Source organism: Schistocerca nitens, chromosome 8 (genome assembly GCF_023898315.1).
Source record: "Schistocerca nitens isolate TAMUIC-IGC-003100 chromosome 8, iqSchNite1.1, whole genome shotgun sequence".
NCBI classification, from domain to species: domain Eukaryota; kingdom Metazoa; phylum Arthropoda; class Insecta; order Orthoptera; family Acrididae; genus Schistocerca; species Schistocerca nitens.
The window spans coordinates 63,574,096-63,593,316 of NC_064621.1; the positions used below are offsets into that span (position 1 = coordinate 63,574,096).

At 44.3% G+C, this 19,221-nt stretch overlaps 1 protein-coding gene across 1 annotated transcript in view; it reads right to left on the reverse strand.

The window, feature by feature from the left end:
- The window catches only part of LOC126199387 (dipeptidase 1-like), a 244,345-nt gene that overhangs the window by 189,084 nt on the left and 36,040 nt on the right, over positions 1-19,221 (reverse strand). The window contains exon 2 of the mRNA XM_049936306.1: positions 14,066-14,222. Within this exon, the coding sequence (XP_049792263.1) occupies positions 14,066-14,222 (157 nt within the window). The remainder of the gene's footprint in view (positions 1-14,065; positions 14,223-19,221) is intronic.

Genomic DNA, 19,221 nt, shown 5'->3' on the forward strand with positions numbered 1-19,221 from the left:
CAGATTGTTGGATATTAGATAACTTGTTGATGATTCAAGTTAAATCAGCTGATGTATATTTAAACTGAACAAGTTATGTGTCAATATATTGTTACCAGTACCTTGCATGAATTTTCTTGCGTAATAAATTAAATTTTCTATTCTATCCTCAATTTGTTGCTCAGCCTTCCACTCTAACAGCCCCTGTATCCTGCACCAAACCATACCACTGTTGTAACCGGTCTTCGATATCGCCGGTGCTGGGACATCCGAGCTAGTCCAAACACGTCTTATCGGGAACGCATCTGGGGTATTGCAGGCCACAGGATACCACACCATGATGTATACTGGTCACAGAGACAAGTGCCATGTGTGGATGAGCATTGTCCTGTTGAAAAGTGGTTCCAGGATACTGTCGCGTGAGAGGCAACACATGAGGGAACAGGATGCCCGTGGCGCACCATTGGGCATCCCCAAAACGGAAGGACAATGGGACCTGCCAACAGATGGCCGCCATACTCACCAACGACGGCCATCCGGGCTACTGCAGAACACCATCGCTGAAAGCAAACAGGAGCAATTCATCAGCAGTCTATGCTTCCCGGACGTGGCGTCACTCCAAACGCACCCGCTTGTGTTGTGGTGTCAACGGCAGGCTACGCATGGGAGAGTAATTCCCTATTCCGGCTGTGGCTAGCCTCCGCGCCAATGGTGCGGGACGATTGCGAATGTTGCAGGGAGTGCATTACTTGTTATCGGATGGCGGGCGCAAATGTAAAGGGGGTGCGATATGCCTGGTGCGATATTCGGCGATCATCCGTTGTGGTAGTCAGACGTCGTCGAGCGCAACCTTCACGACCCGTATGCCTGCTGCCCCCACCTACCCAAGCCGTCCGACATCGGGCACAGGTCACAATCGATTGCCCCACAAAGCTCGATATTGCACGATCTGACCGTCCGGCAGAATAGAGACCCTCGAATAGCCCCCTTTCAAACTCTGTCAGTTGGTGATAAAGCGAACAACACTAACCCTCTCTGGTGGCTGTTGTACCTACGACAGAGAACTGCAACTCTAATCATTTATATACTCCACGTGATGTGTACGTCTACAAAGATACATCGACATCCGACATGTATTTTCGTTAGACAGTGTAATTACAGAGCGCACAGAGGGATATTTACACTACTGGTCGTTAAAATTGCTACACCAAAAAGAAATAATGATAAACGGGTATTCATTGGAAAAATATATTATACTTGAACTCACATTTGATTACATTTTCAAGCAATTTGGGTGCATAGATCTGTGAGAAATCAGTACCCAGAACAACCAACTCTGGCCGTAATAACGGCCTTGATACGCCTGGGCATTGAGTCAAACAGAGCTTCGATGGCGTGTACAGGTACAGCTGCCCATGCAGCTTCAACACGATACCACAGTTCATCAAGAGTAGTGACTGGCGTATTGTGACGAGCCAGTTGCTCGACCACCAGTAACCAGACATTTTCAATTAGTGAGAGATCTGGAGAATGTGCTGGCCAGGGCAGAAGTCGGACATTTTCTGTATCCAGAAAGGCCCGTACGGGACCTACAACATGCGGTCGTGCATTATCCTGCTGAAATGTAGGGTTTCTTAGGGATCGATGGAAAGGTAGAGCCACGGGTCGTAACACATCTGAAATCTAACGTCCACTGTTCAAAGTGCCGTCAATACGAACAAGACGTGCCCGAGACGTGTAAGCAATGACACCCCATAACATGACGCCGGGTGAGATTTCAGTAATGCGATGACGAATACACGCATCCAATGTGCGTTCACCGCGATGTCGCCAAACACGGATGCGACCATCATGATTCTGTAAACAGAACCTGGATTCATCCGAAAAAATGACGTTTTGCCATTCGTGCACCCAGGTTCGTCGTTGAGTGCACCATCGCAGGCGCTCCTGTCTGTGATACAGCGTCAAGGGTAACCGCAGCCATGGTCTCCGAGCTGTTAGTGCATGCTGCTGCATACGTCGTCGAACTGTTGGTGCAGATGGTTGTTGTCTTGCAAACATCGCCATCTGTTAGGGATCTAGACGTGGCTGCACGATCCGTTACAGCCATGCGGGTAAGATGTCTGTCATCTCGACTACTAGTGATACGAGGCAGTTGGGATCCAGCACGGCGTTCCGTATTACCCTCCTGAACCCACCGATTCCATATTCTGATAACAGTCATTGGATCTCGACCAACGCGAGCAGCAATGTTCCGATACGACAAATCGCAATCGCTATAGGCTACAATCCGACCATTATCAAAGTCGGAAAAGTGATGGTACGCATTTCGCCTCCTTACTCGAGGCATCACAACAACGTTTGACCAGGCAACGCCGGTCAACTGCTGTTTGTGTATGAGAAATCGGTTGGAAACTTCCCTCATGTCAGCACGTTGTAGGTGTCGGTACCGGCGCCAACCTTGTGTGAATGCTGTGAAAAACTAATAATTTGCATATCACAGCCTCTTCTTCCTGTCGGTTAAATTTCGCGTCTGTAGCACATCATCTTTGTGGAGTAGCAATTTTAATGGCCAGTAGTGTATTAGCCATTCTTCCGGTATTCTGTAACGAAACAAACCGAAACAAACTTCACAACATGGTACGATGAGGAATCACCTCTGCCATGCACTTCAAAATGGCTTTCAACGTAGGCCTGTGGACGTAGATGTAGAACACACAACACTGAAACTGTGTAATGGAAAAGTTCCAACACGAGAAAACTTTCCTATTTAGTCGGCCTTACTCGAGGTAGGGTACCCAGTAAATGTTGTACATTCTTCACACTTCATGTAATCCGTTAGTTTTGTGATCCCTAATAAGACCTTTGCCTACTCGCAGTACTGACAGAAACTTAGGTAAAAAATTACAAATTGATGATGTGACGATTTACTGGGAAAAGTTTTACCGAAATATCGTACGGCATTTGTATTTACGCATCCGGTACCAATTTTGGGGCGGCTTCCCTCGATTAGCAAACTCACTGTACCTCGTTGGCTGGATCTTCTGGTCCTCTGATCGATGTGTGCGTGGAGTAACAGATAAATGTTGTACAAGTTGATTGAGGTTCCCCTCGACGAAACCTGTCGCCCGCTGTTCTTGTAAATATAGCGTCTGTTTGCTCGAAGAGGCAGTTTCCATGAGGCTATGTATAGTGGAATTTATTCCTCCGCAGTCACCACCTCAAGAAATTGTAAATTAACGCACATACAAATTTTCATACAGTAAGTAGCCAGTAGCTGAGTAAGAATTTGTAAAAGTAAATTAAATTTCAGGGAGAAGAAACAGAAACTTTGCGATTTTCCAATGATATAATTCTGTCAGAGTCCGTAAAGAACGTTGACCATTGGAGCGAAATGGACGTACTCATTTCAAGGAAAGAGATTATCAGACGAGTATCACCAAAAGTAAAATATGGGTAATATGGTACATTCTTATTCTTATTGAATTAGTCATTGCCGCGGAAATAGATTAGATTAGGAGATTGCTAGGACGACGCAAAAACGAAAAAGGATATAAATGCGGACTCTTAAGAGGAACGAAAGCTTTTCTGAGAATAAGATAAATTTGTTAACGTCGAATTTAAGTGAAACTGTTTGCAGATTTTGTCTCAGGGTATTTCTCTGCAGTGTAACCTTACACCGAAGCGAAACGTGGATGAGACACAGTACGAGCAAAAGATACACAGGACGGACAAAAATGGTGAAGATTAAATAGGTAGGTGGAGTAACAAATGACGAGGGCTCAATCCAATCCAGGAGAAAATAAATTTATGGCACAACTTGGCTTACAGAGGGGGTAGGTTGTTAGAGAAACATACTAAATCGTCAAGGAATAGTTAATTTGGTAATTAAGGGAAGTGTGGGGAGCAATAATTTCTGACGGGACAGCTGTGGGCTGCAGTAGTTACGCAGACATAGAGAGGCTAACGTGGGACAGAATAGCGCGAAAAGCCATTGACAGTGGCTGCCAGAAACAGTGTAGCAAAGTTTAAAACCTGCCATTTGACCATCTATTTTCCCATAACCAAAGCAACTGAGTCATGCTAACTGCCAGTATATTAGCATACTACACAGGGGTTCTCGCATTTATTTCGACAAAACTTATTTATATAACCAAAGATACATGTTTTGATGATCCAAGACCCTAGCAATCATCATAGGCTCCACCACTTGCTCCTTCTGTCTCCATGACTTATACCCTACCATTTATGGTCGTCCCATTCAGCTCGCCCCCACCCTGAGATACCTTGGCCAAACCGACGACCGTCACACCTGGACACCTCATCGTCGAGCAGAAAGTCCTCTTGAAACTTCTGCCGGACATGGGGATTGCATCCTTCCACCATCCTCCACACCTACAAATCCCTCACCTGTCCTGTCCTCTGTTATGCCAACGTTGACTGGATCTCCTTTCCTCCCCCCTCCCCCATCCTTATAAGGTCCTCCAAGTCCGCCACATATCCTCCTTCCATCCCCCACACGACTCCTCCATGACCTCATTCCCTTCCCCCACCTCCGCCCTTTTGTAGAAAATATCTGCATCCTTTACACTGTCTGCAGGGTTGATACCCCCACCCCCTGGTGCCTTCCTTCACACCCCACCCACTGCCGCGCCCCTATCGCTGTATCGCACCCTCTCTCCACCTCCACACCCTTCATCGCCTTCATCAGGCCATTTTCTGGCACCTCATCCTCCTGGATGATGAACTAGGCCATGACATCTACCCTTCCTACAATTGTAGCCTGTCCTTGTTGCCCCCCCTCCCCAGGGCCCCACTTTTCCTCTCCCCTTCTTCCTCCAGAGTGGTATTTCCTCCTTCCCCCCCCTGAGTCTCTGCAGCCCCTCCGCGGCTATTTCACTCCCCCACCGTACCTCCCCAGCCCCCTTCGGCGCGCCCCCCACCCTATCTCCCCTTCTCCGCCCCCTCTCACGCTGCCCGTTGCCCCCTTTCTTCCCTTCTCCCTCGTATCCATACCCCTGGCAGATCCTCTCATTTAGTTCTTCGTCATTGGTGTGCTACGTCAGTGCTGTGTTCGGTACTCCTCTGGAGTGAGGTCAAGTGCTGTGATTTTAATCGTGTGCTGGACTTGTACATGGTGTTGCTGTGCGTGATTGTTATAAGCTACACCACCCATCGCAGCTTTTATGCTCCGGTCGTACTTGGCGTTGTGTTCTTTCGATCGTCACAGTGTGTGGTTTTTTGTGTACACTTTTTTAGCTTTTTCGCTCCCTTTTTACAGTCACCCCCTTTTGCATGCTATCTTCCATTATGTTTCCCATTTTTTGAATCTCTGTTTCCCCATTTTTTCTCCTTTATGTTGTTTTAAATGTCTCTCTGTTCCGTCTCTCGGGTGAAGAGCTGTGCCTATACTGCTGCCAGCCCGCCCCAGATGGGGAATTGAAGTTCAATAAAGAAAAAAAAAATATTCTTGTTTGACGATGACTTGGGGTCTACACAAGTGTAATGATTTGTAATACATTTAACGCTCAATAATGTACTAAGGCCGAAATCTAGATTGCGCAATAAAACCTATTGTACAGTCAAATAGGGTTTATATCTTGTAGAAAGCACGTAAGAGTGTCGGCTTTCGGACCGAATACTTTCCTGGATAACGTTTGCGAGGGGCATGTCTGTTGCATGACATAGCCTGTCGGGAACACATTTTAATCGGTAGAATTATGACAATTCGTGATTTTAACACAGACTGGACATTCATAATTGTGGACTGATTTTATCAGTTGATGAGGGCTGAGAACTTTGCCTGGCCACGCCAACTGCCACTCTGTGGCATTTTGTAACAACTCTTTATATTACATAACACTGTATGTATTTACAAAAGCCTGTTGTGTGCGTCTCTAATCGAGTTAAACAAGTGACACTTCAGCAGAGTACTCGACATTTCATACATTTTCATACTGCAATAGTTTTAACGCCTGTATTTAAACACTTGTTGTACTATATGTCAATTACGTATATTTTAGCTGTCGTTTCCCCAGTTTTAAAATTGTCTGGAACTGCCTATTTCACTCACACAATTTCGGCTGAGGTCAACTACATTTCTCTGAGAGCTTAATTATTTATCGCTGGTACAATATTCTACATGTCCTTCGAGTTTGTATACTTTTTTCCATTACTCTGAAACTTTTACTGACCTCAGACGGCGTCGTGGATAAAGTCGCAGGGCACATGGGCCAATATCATCGCTTCTAAGCAATTACTGATGAATGTCTCCAGCTATACGAGCTGGGAAGCGGATCAGAAGTCCTGCAACCCAGCCGCCTAGGAGCGCGATTTTAACTCTACTGTGCTGCGCTTTATCGCTTTCCCAAGCCATAATAACGCTCATACAGTTAACGAGCAAAAGTAAAGCCGGCAACTGGGACCTCGGGAAGCCCCACAGCCGCAAATACCCGACCCCTTCAATGAAAGACTAAGTCGTCGCTAAGGGCCTACTTACTTTCGAAACTACTGGTACCTTTTTCCCGTTTTCTTTTCTTTTCTTTTTTCTTTTCCTTTTTACATTTTAGGCAAGAAATATAGCACAGCGTATTTTTCGGCTATTTTATTTAGGCTAATTCAACTGAAACTGTTATTTTCAAAAAGAGATGATGATTTGTGTTGCTGCTTTCACAGAATGAACGCACTCTCGTGGACTCAGAGGTGATAACTACACAGAGAGTTAAGGTGTAAGACGTTGTTAAAGGAAGTAGGGTTTTATGAATGAAATTTGCTGTAATGTTCTACAATTGGTCAAAAAGTAATTATAACCAATTCTGTTGAAACCAGTGTCTTTAGATATACGGGTCAGTTTCTTCTCTCTTTCCAATTTCTGTTACGTAGAAATAGAAATTACAGGCAGCGCTGAATGTGATTACCACACATCCTGGGGCATTTTTCAGTTTTTCTTCGCAATCGCTCTGTCACACGATCTATAGAAAATGGCGTGGTGCCCCCTGCTATAAATCACAGTCGTTGTCTTTGTGCAAGGGTGACATTCCCCAGTAGCAGTAGTAATTCACAGTTCAGAAATCTATGATACAGAGCAGCTGTTACCCTGCTTGGAAAAGATTTTGGCCCTATGAGACTGTCACCAACAGTTCATTCCCATACATTGCTACTGAAGCAATCTACCGTGCTAATTTATTGCGCAGTCTCTTGTTACACGGCTTACACCGTAGAAAACTATGCGTTACTCGTCGTAAGTAAAACGATCCATATCTCAACAGGTAAACAGGTATTGATTTTCGGATATGTAATTATAGGAACTTTGCCTCTAGTTTTGACCAATACTACCTCCTGTAGGAATATGTGATATTTTTTTAACATTCCATTTCTAGAAATTCAATAGATTTTAATGGAATTTATCGCACTTTTATAGCTCTGGCATTTTTTATAGACCGCCATTACGATCTGCAGACGTTATGCGCTCGGTATTAGAGCCACCACAATAATCGTTGTCTCGAGAGGTCTCATGTTACTTGTGGTGCAGTCCCGTCTTACTATTGCTGTCTCGTGAAGTCCCAGGACCGCGTTCTGCATCTAGCATGGGAGAGGTTTTTAACGCGGCTTTACTATACTGAGGAGCCAAAGAAATTCGTACACCTGCCTTACATCGTATAGGGACCAAGCGAGCACGCAGAAATGCTGCAACACGATGTGGCATGGGCTCGATTAATGTCTGAAGTAGTGCTGGAGGGAACTGACACCATGAATCCTGCAGGGCTGTCCATAAATCCGTAAGAGTCCGAGGGGGTTGCAAGGCATCCCAGATATGCTCAATAATGTTCATGTGTGGGGAGTTTTGTGGTCAGCGGAAGTGTTTAAACAGAAGAATGTTCCTGGAGCAACTCTGCAGCAATTCTGGACATGTGGGGTGTCCCATTGTCCTGGTAGAATTGCCCAACGTTGTCGGAATGCACGATGGACATGAATGCATGCAGGTGATCAGACAGGATGCTTACGTCCGTGTCACCTGTCAGAGTCGTATCAAGACGTATCAGGGGTCCCATATCATTCCAACTGCACACACCCCACACCATTTCAGAACATTCACCAACTTGAACAGTCCCCTGCTGACATGCAGGGTCCATGGAGTCATGAGGTCGTCTTCATATCCGTACACGCCCATACGCTCGATAGAATTTGAAACGAGACTCGCCCGACCAGGCAACATATTTCCGGTCATCAACAGTACAATGTCGCTGTTGACGGGCGCAGGTCATGGCCTGTGCGGCTGATCCCGGCGGAGGTTCAAGTCCTCCGTCGGGCATGGGTATGTGTGTTTGTCCTTAGGATAATTTAGGTTACGTAGTGTGTAAGCCTAGGGACTGATGACCTTAGCAGTTAAGTCCCATAAGATTTCACACACATTTGAACTTTTTTTTCGGGCGCAGCCGAGGCGTAAGTTCAAAAGGCTCTATGCACTATGGGACTTCTATGGTCATCAGTCCCCTAGAACTTAGAACTACTTAAACCTAACTAACCTAAGGACAGCACACAACACCCAGCCATCACGAGGCAGAGAAAATCCCTGACCCCGCCGGGAATCGAACCCGCGAACCCGGGCGTGGGAAGCGAGAACGCTACCGCACGACCCGAGGCGTAAGGCTTTGTGTCGTGCAGTCATCAAGGTTACACATATCGAGGATGTTTCATTGAATAGTTCGCACGGCGACACTTCTTGATGCCCGAGCACTGAAATCTGCAGCAATTTGCGGATGTGCTGCACTTCTGTCACGTTGAAGGATTGTCTTCCATCGTCGTTGGTCCCGTTCTTGTAGGATCTTTATCCGGTCGCAGCGATGTCCGTGATTTGATGTTTTACCGGATTCCTGATATTCACGGTACACTCGTGAAATCGTCGTACGGGAAAATCCCCACTTCATCACTTCCTCGAAGACGCCGTGTCCCATTGCTCGTGGGCCGACTACAGCACCATGTTCAAATTCACTTAACTCTTGATAACCTACCATTGTAGCACCAGTAACGCATCTAACAACTGCACCACACATGTTGTTTAGGGACAGTTGACTTCCGCAGTTTGGTACCATAGTAACTTACCACAAATATCCGATTTCTACATCTTGTCTTATGTAGGCGTTGCCGAGCGCAGTGCCGTTTTCGGTCTGTTTACTTACCTCTGTATTTGAATACGCATGCCTGTACCAGTTTATTTGGCGCTTCAGTGGATGAACAATAAATTTTGCACACCATTAAAATTACATTACTGTAGGCTTATAAAATGATGATGCGTAAGTAGTGATCTTGCTGTTCGGCTGAAGGACCAAGTTCTACCAAAATCCCAAATGTAAATCTTTGGACCAGAGTAATGAGCGATCACTATGAGGTATATACCAGGATTTAAAAAAGTATTTTACCCTAAAGTCATTCTGACGTTACACGTTATGTCAGTATCGTCTTCTGGCCATAGCTAAACATTCTGAAGAATGTTATTTTTTGTTTAATAAACTAGACACGGAGAACTGCAAACACTTCTTGAAATAGGTCGCAGTCACTCGTAATGTACTGTTTCATAATTTGAATAGTATTGGAAAACACAAAAATGCTCTGACAAGGTTGTACAAGTGTGAAGAGGAACAGTCAGTTGTGGAACGAGGACTTACAGCGGAGGGCCAGGCATCGGTGCCCTTGGTGCTGCATCGTCTTACGATATCCACAATTATTCTACGCATGCGCAACCTGCAGGCAAAGACAGTGACAAAGTAACAACAGGTGAGCTGCTTCGAGGTGTTACCTCGAGTCATAAGGATGACCCCAAGTCTCTAAGGGTGACACTTGTCCCGTTACATACAGAGCATACGTTGATAATGTTGTTGTTGTGGTCTTCGTCCTGAGACTGGTTTGATGCAGCTCTCCATGCTACTCTATCCTGTGCAAGCTTCTTCATCTCGCAGTACCTACTGCAATCCACATCCTTCTGAATCTGTTTAGTGTATTCATCTCTTGGTCTGCCTCTACGATTTTTACCCTCCACGCTGCCCACCAATACTAAATTGGTGATTCCTTGATGCCTCAGAATATGCCCTACCAGCGGATCCCTTCTTCTAGTCAAGTTGTGCCACAAATTTCTCTTCTCTCCAATTCTATTCAATATCTCCTTATAGCACCTTGATAATAACAAAGTCAAAATATCACCTCGTAATAACGTAAATCAGAAGCTCTGTGAAACTACTTGTGGAGGAACTATTGAAATTCTACGTATCTCATCACTGGCTCTAGTATTCTCCGCGGCTGATATTGTGGCACAGTCTTAATCAAGAGTTGTCATTTCAAGCTGGTTGATAGAAGAGTTGATCACTACCATGAGATTGATCTCTTGGACCATCAAATCCACACATACATATTGTGTTCCGGTGATGTGTTAAGTTGTTACCTCTGGAGATGCGTAGAGAAGAGGGTCTCCTATATGAATTTAGAAACGATAGTGGAACATCCATGACCAACAGTCCACGAAGATCTCCCACAATCAAACAGCAGACGTTTAGCGTCCGTTATACTGACAGGCTTGCCTCTCGTGGCAGCTAGCGGTCAATTCCGCATTACCTAGGCGTGTCAGGATACACTTAAAATGACGTAGCTAGTTGCACGGGGCGGCCCATACACATGCACAGGCACCACAGATCCGTATATTATACCATACGATTTAGAACAGGGGCATTTGTGCAACATGGCGTTACTCTTTGCCCATTAATCTTCATCACACTCAGAAGATACATACTCACGGGCATCAAGGGAGCAGAAAGAGGAAACCCAGGTGTTCTTGTATTTACAGACTAGCTGAATACGTGGCGTTGCCAATGTGACGCTACAACGCAGTCCTTGCTATGAATTTTTTCACTTACTTAACACATGAAACTGTATACCATGTATTGCCTAGTGTAAATATGTATTGTAAATACTATGTTTAAACTATGTAACATTTAACACTGGCAAGTCAGGGCATATTTAGTTAACGTTGAAGTTTTGTCGTTCCGCTGGGCGCGGGAGCGCGCCAGCGGGCAGTAGTAGCAGTGACGCCGTGCTCGGAGTAAGACGTACAGTCGAGTGCTGCTAGTCCTAGCTGTGTTACATCTGACGGCTAGTGTGTGGATCTAAGTACGACGGGAAAGAAATGGTCGGCAATCTGGAAGCATGGCCGGGCAAAGTTATTATGGATTAATGGGCATAGTGCTGAAGAAACGAGGGCTTAAATATGAAGCGCACTGTGGGTCCAAGTCGCAACAGTAAAAGCCCGCTGCCACATTGTGTCGCCGCCGAGGACTTCCGTCGATCCACCGACAACGAGCGAAGTAAGATCTACGTAATTTTCGTAGGATAAAATTGTAGAAGGCTAACCAGTGACTGTGCTTTCCTCTGAAGTAGAACAATTAATAACAAGCACTTTATAATCGAAGTGTTGCAGTTAAATTCCACCCGACAATAACACCAAGTAGGTTCCTTCCGATCCTTACCTACTGAACCGAGTGTGTCACGCCATTATCAAGAGAAAATATGTTAATTATGAAATTATTTGCATAGACGGTGAAGAGTTCAGACTGTTTTGAACGATTGATTATCGTAGTTAATTGTTGCAGTTAATAAGCTTACGCCAACCGTAATAACTTAATAATAGACTGAAGTAATAAATTTGATTATTAAGATTTATTTCAATGCATATTCAGCTGAAGTTAGTTCAAGGATATTTCATGAAACTATAAAGCTTATCCCACCTGACAATCGCCCAATTAATGAATTATTATCAGTCAAAATATAGTTAATCAATTATTGGCAACATATTTCATTATCAGTAGATTAAACTGTGTAAAGTACGTAATTTTAAAGACAGAATGACAGTCCGTTATTCAAAATCTCGACAGATAATTATCTGTGTTGTCAGCATTGCACTTAGCTGACAAATTATGAACACAATAATTATCAAAATACTTATTGAAAGTTAAACATTAAGGTTTAAGTGTAGTTAGATTGTTATGACATTATTTTATATGACTACTGAGCCTGACACAGCACTTACGTAAAAGTTCCCATTCCACCTGCTGCGCTACAAATTGGTAAACTTTAATTTTGACACAATTATTCATGTAATTAACAGTACTGTCGCTCATCAGTTGAGCTGGCGACCGATTTTTTAATTGCTTGTACAACTTAATCATTTCTTTCGGCAAAATTTCCAATGGCAAAATTTATTTCCAGATTATTTCCATTATTTCATGTACCGATCGTTATTGAATGAAATTACTCATTCATTATAACGTCTCCTGTTTCCCGAGGAATAATCATCATTTACTTCGGATTCGGATGCCTTATCCCGACACGGGTCAAAATTCATAATTCACGGTCATTGTTAACTTGTAATTTAGCAAATCTCGGGAAGCAGGGAGGACTTAAAACTGGGTGTGTACTTATTCCAATTGATCCATATACTCCTTCCTCCTCTTCCTCTTCTCTCCCTCCTCTATTCATCTCCTCCTACACTCTACTCTCTGTCCATCTGCTCTTCCTTCTATCTGCTCCTCCTCCCTCTGTCCATTCTGCTCCTTCCTCCTCTGTCCATCTCCTCCTCTCCCCTCTGTCAATCTCCTCCTCAGCCCCCTAAATCCTTCTCCTCCTCACTCTCTCTCTCTGTCCATTCCAGTTTTCTTTCTCTTTCTCTCCACGTCCTCCCTCCCCCTTGTCTCTCCATGTTATCACTTCTATCCCAATGGGAGCTGTAGATGTATAAATTTTGGTTCGCCTGGATTTAGGCTGAAACTCACATGGAAGTACAGAGGAAACTACATGTGCCGGCCGTTGTGGCCGTGCGGTTCTAGGCGCTTCAATCTGGAACCGCGTGACCGCTACGGACGCAGGTTCGAATCCAGACTCGGGCATGGATGTGTATGATATCCTTAGGTTAGTTAGCTTTAAGTAGTCCTAAGTTCTAGGGGACCGATTGTAGTGGACTGTTAAGGCAGCCAGTCCACATTGAAGTAGCCGAAAGGGCACGCGTCAACTCACGCCGTCTGGCGTTAAGTCTGGAACAGGATTCGTAATGAATGTGATAAAGAAAAGAACGTAGCTACTAGAACACTTAACTTTTATATTGTCCTTTGGTATACAGCATTCTGGATGATACAAGTGAGACTCTCTCTTGAGGTACATGCAACGTCACAAATGGTTAATGGCGCCTTGCTAGGTCGTAGCCATTAACTTAGCTGAAGGCTATTCTAACTGTCTCTCGGCAAATGAGAGAAAGGCTTCGTCAGTCTAGTCGCTAGCAACGTCGTCCTACAACTGGGGCGAGTGCTAGTCAGTCTCTCGAGACCTGCCGTGTGGTGGCGCTCGGTCTGCGATCACTGCCAGTGGCGACACGCGGGTCCGACATGTACTAATGGACCGCGGCCGATTTAAGCTACCACCTAGCAAGTGTGGTGTCTGGCGGTGACACCACACCGATGACCACAGATGTTAAGTCCCACAGTGCTCAGAGCCATTTGAACCATTTGAAACTACATCTTCTGAACATGAAATTCTGCCAGGAAGTTTCATGAAATTCGGAGTTCGGGTTAAATAAAAACACGACAGTGAAGCAATCTATTTTTGGAAGAGAAGAAAATAGAGAATGTGAATAACTTTACATATCTTTGTTGTTTTGCGGCAACTGATGGAAGTGTCAAATGGTTCACATTGCTGTGAGCACTATGCGACTTAACTTCTGAGGTCATCAGTCGCCTAGAACTTAGAACTAATTAAACCTAACTAACCTAAGGACATCACACACATCCATGCCCGAGGCAGGATTCCAACCTGCGACCGTAGCGGTCGATCGGCTCCAGACTGTAGCGCCTAGAACCGCTCGGCCACTTCGGCCGGCATGGTAGTGTCACTCTTGATGTTCTGAGCAGGGTAACCAAAGGCTCCAAGTTCTCCAGTCTTGCGTAAGGACCTGTGATTGCCAAAATTATGAAATGACGATGTATTCGGTACCCTTGGCGGCAGCCATCCACGTCACGATTGTGTTGTGCAACGGCGGGCAGCGTGCGCTCACCTGGGCTGCGACCATCCCCTGGCGGAGGCGCGGCAGGTCGGTGTGCGACCAGGCGCTGTGGGACCAGGGCGGCACCGCGCGCAGGTCCTCGTGGAAGGGAAAGTCGCGCAGCTGGTTCTTCAGGAACTTGCGGATGTTCCACGGAAGGTCGTTGTGTCTGAAAAACACCCACAACACACTCACTGCTTTCGTAGCTTCTCCTCGAGGTTCTGAAGCTAAGTGTTACGCTAGTCTTGATGACGAAAGCAACGCATAGGAAAAATCAAGACAGTCTCGTACGATCTGTCAATTTAGAAAAAAAGAAGAAATGGTGCAACATCTTTCAAATCCTCAGGAAAATAGGTACAACCTAAAGAAAAAGATCTATAATACCCACCGTCAAATGGTTCAAATGGCTCTGAGCACTATGGGACTTAACATTTGAGGTCATCAGTCTCCTAGAACTTAGAACTACTTAAACCTGACTAAGCTAAGGACATCACACACATCTATGCCCGAGGTAGGATTCGAGCCTGCGACCGTAGCGGTCACACGGTTCCAGACTGAAGCGCCTAGAACCGCACTGCCATACCGGCCGGCCTACCCACCGTCCAGTGACATAATGTGACCACCTGTCAAAAGTCGGAAGAGCTACGTATTACAGCGGGGCCGGTTCTGACACGTGCAGGAAGAGACTCCACTGAGGTTCTGGAAGTTACCGACAGGGATGTGGAGCCACTCCGACTCGAGTGCCTTGGCCAGATTCGCTAGGTTTCTCGGCTGTGAATCCACAGCACGAACGGCCCGATCGAGACGGTCTCACAGATCCTCGATTCGGTTTAAATCCGGGGAGTTTGACGGCCAGAGGAGTACACTAAACTCATCCTGGCGCTCTTATAATCACGCACGCACAATGCGAGTTGTGTGACACGTCTCATCGCGCTGCTGGTACATGCCATCGTGTCAAGGAGAAACAAACTGCATGTGGGGTTGGGCATGATGCCCAGTGAAAGAAGCATGTTTGTGTTGATTTACTGTGCCTTCTAGAATGACAAGATCACCCGAGGTATCCCACAAAAAAACTTCCCAGACCATAACGCACCATCATCAAGCCTGGACCCTTCCGAAACTTGTTGCAGGGTCTACAGACGTTTCTTTCCGATGATCAATAAAAGGAGAGCCACCTCAAAATGACATCTGTCGCGGCTCACTATACGTCCAGTTGAGGTACTGCTGTGCAAATCCCGGCCTTCGTGGCCGGTGAACAGCAGTCAGCAGGGGAGCGTGAACCAGGCACCTTCCACGGATGCTCATATATACAGCAACATTCGCTGTATGGTTATTGAGGGGACTTTGTTGGTAGCCCTTCAGTTCATCTGGGTGGCCTTTTTTTTTGTCATCAGTCTTTTGTTGACTGGTTTGATGCTGCCCGCCACGACTTTCTCTCCTGTGCTAACCACTTCATCTCAGACTAGCACTTGCAACATAACTACTGAATTTTTTTTGTCATCAGTCTTTTGTTGACTGGTTTGATGCTGCCCACCACGACTTTCTCTCCTGTGCTAGCCACTTCATCTCAGACTAGCACTTGCAACCTAACTACTCAATTATTTGCTGAATGTATTTCAGTCTACATCTACATTCATACCCCGCAAGCCACCCAACGGTGTGTGGCGGAGGGCACTTTACGTGCCACTGTCATTACCTTCCTTTCCTGTTCCAGTCGCGTATGGTTCGCGGGAAGAACGACTGCCGGAAAGCCTCCGTGCACACAAGAATCTCTCTAATTTTTTTTTTTTAATTTATTGTTCCGTGGGACCAAATTAAGGAGAAGTCTCCATGGTCATGGAACGAGTCAATACATGAAATTATAACACGATATTAGAAACAGATAAAATGAAATATAAAAAAAAACATATTCAGGTGACAAGTCGTAAGTTTAAATGAAGAAAATCAACAATGTAACACTGGAATTTGCTTAATTTTTTAGCTCTTCCAGGAGCTCCTCGACAGAATAGAAGGTGTGAGCCATGAGGAAACTCTTCAGTTTAGACTTAAAAGAGTTTGGGCTACTGCTAAGATTTTTGAGTTCTTGTGGTAGCTTATTGAAAATGGATGCAGCAGAATACTGCACTCCTTTCTGCACAAGAGTCAAGGAAGTGCATTCTACATGCAGATTTGATTTCTGCCTAGTATTAACTGAGTGAAAGCTGCTAACTCTTGGGAATAGGTTAATATTGCTAACAACAAACGACATTAAAGAAAATATATACTGTGAGGGCAATGTCAGAATTCCCAGATTTTTGAATAGGGGTCGACAAGACGTTCTTGAACTTACACCACATATAGCTCGAACAGCCCGTTTTTGAGCCAAAAATACACTTTTTGAATCAGAAGAATTACCCCAAAAAATAATACCATACGACATAAGCGTATGAAAATATTCGAAGTAGACTACTTTTCGTGTTGAAGTGTCACTTATTTCAGATACTGTTCTCATGGTAAATAAAGCAGCATTTAGCTTCTGAACAAGATCCTGGACATGGGCTTTCCACAACAGCTTACTATCTACCCGAACGCCTAGGAACTTGAACTGTTCCGTCTCGCTTATAATATGCCTATTCTGTCTGATCAAAATATCGGTTCTTGTTGAATTGTGAGTTAGAAACTGTAAAAACTGAGTCTTACTGTGATTTAGCATCAAATTATTTTCCACAAGCCATGAACTTATTTCATGAACTACATTATTTGTTACTGTTTCAATATTACACGCAAGATCCTTCACTATCAAGCTGGTGTCATCAGCAAACAGAAATATTTTTGAATCACCTGTAATACTAGAAGGCATATCATTTATATAAATAAGGAACAGCAGTGGACCCAGCACCGACCCTTGGGGAACGCCCCACTTAACAGTGCCCCATTGGGACTGAACATCAAAGCCTTCGTTAAATCAAAGAAAACACCTAGCGTTCGCAACCTTTTATTTAATCCGTCCAAAACCTCACAGAGAAAAGAGAATATAGCATTTTCAGTTGTTAAACCATTTCTAAAACCAAACTGAACATTTGACAGCAAATTATGTGAATTTAAATGCTCCAGTAACCTTGTATATACAACCTTCTCGATAACTTTAGCAAACACCGATGGCATAGAAATAGGTCTAAAATTGTCAACATTATCAATGTCTCCCTTTTTATAAAGTGGCTTCACTACCGAGTACTTTAATCGATCAGGAAACCGACCACTCCTAAAGGAAAAGTTATAGATATGGCTGAGAACTGGGCTAACATACATAGAACAATACTTCAGTATTCTGCTAGATACCCCATCATATCCATGAGAGTTCTTGGTCTTTAGTGATTTAATTATTAACTCAATCTCCCTCTTGTCAGTACCATGGAGGAGCATTTGAGGTAACAGTCTCGGAACACTTTTTTCTAAGAGCGCTGTATGATTCCCTGTTGGGACTAGGTTTCTATTTAGTTCACCTGCTATATTCAGAAAGTGATTATTAAATACTGTACATACATGCGACTTATCAGTAACACGGACATTCCCACTACGCACTGATTCTATATCCTCGACCTGTCTCTGCAGACCAGCAACTTCCTTTACGACTGACCATATGGTTTTAATTTTATCCTGAGACTTAGCTATTCTATCTGCATGCCACATACTTTTTGCCTTCCTAATAACATTTTTAAGCACCTTACAATACTGTTTGTAATGGGCTGCTGCATTTAGATTTTGACTAACGTTTTGATATAATTGCCACTTTGTTCTACAAGATATTCTTATCCCTCTAGTCAGCCACCCAGGCTGCCTGTTTGTGCTAGTACCCTGTTTTAAACGTTCTAACGGAAAGCAACTTTCAAAGAGCATGAGAAAAGTCTTGATAAAAGCATTATATTTATCGTCTACTGTATCAGCGCTATAAACATCTTGCCAATCTTGTTCCTTTATAAGGTTTACAAAGGTCTCTACAGCAACTGGATCAGCTTTCCTGAACAGCTGATGACTATATTTAATACGTGTTGCAGCACAAAAATCTTTTAAAGTTAAAATTTGTGCATCATGATCTGAAAGGCCATTCACCTTTTTGCTAACAGAATGCCCTTCTAGTAATGAGGAATGAACAAGAATGTTGCCTATGGTTGTTCTACTGTTCCCTTGCACTCTCGTTGGAAAGAATACGGTTTGCATAAGATTATATGAATTAAGGAGGTCTACCAGCATCCTCTTCCTTGCACAATCACTTATACAATTAATATTGAAGTCACAACATATAACTAACTTTTTGTATTTCCTATAAAGTGAACCAAGAACCTCCTCTAGCTTTAGCAAAAATGTTGTGAAATCGGAGTCTGGGGATCTATAAACAACAACAGTTAGAAGTTTGGCTCCGTTAAATTTAACCACACCTGCACAACGTTCAAACACCTTTTAAGTGCAGTACTTTGAAACATTAATTGACTCAAATGGGATGCCGTTTTTCACATACATGGCTACTCCCCCACACCGCAAAGAGCTTTAACATTCGTTATCTCCACGGGAGGTATAAGTAGGGGGAAGCAATATATTCGATACCTCATCCAGAAACGCACCCTCTCGAAACCTGGACAGCAAGCTACACCGCGATGCAGAGCGCCTCTCTTGCAGAGTCTGTCACTTGAGTTTGCTAAACATCTCCGTAACGCTATCACGCTTACCAAATAACCCTGTGACGAAACGCGCCGCTCATCTTTGGATCTTCTCTATCTCCTCCGTCAACCCGACCTGGTACGGATCCCACACTGATGAGCAATACTCAAGTGTGGGTGAACGAGTGTTTTGTAAACCACCTCCTTTGTTGATGGACTACATTTTCTAAGAACTCTCCCAATGAATCTCAACCTGGCCCCCGCCTTACCAACAATTAATTTTATATGTTCATTCCACTTCAAATCCGTACCGTACTCATACTCCCAGATATTTTAGAGAAGTAAGTGCTACCAGTGTTTGTTCCGCTATGATATAATCATACAATAAAGGATCCTTCTTTCTATGTATTCGCAATACATTACATTTGTCTATGTTAAGGGTCAGTTGCCACTACCTGCACCAAGTGCTGATCCGCTGCAGATCTTCCTGCATTTCGCTGCAATTTTCTAATGCTGCAACGTCTCTGTATACTA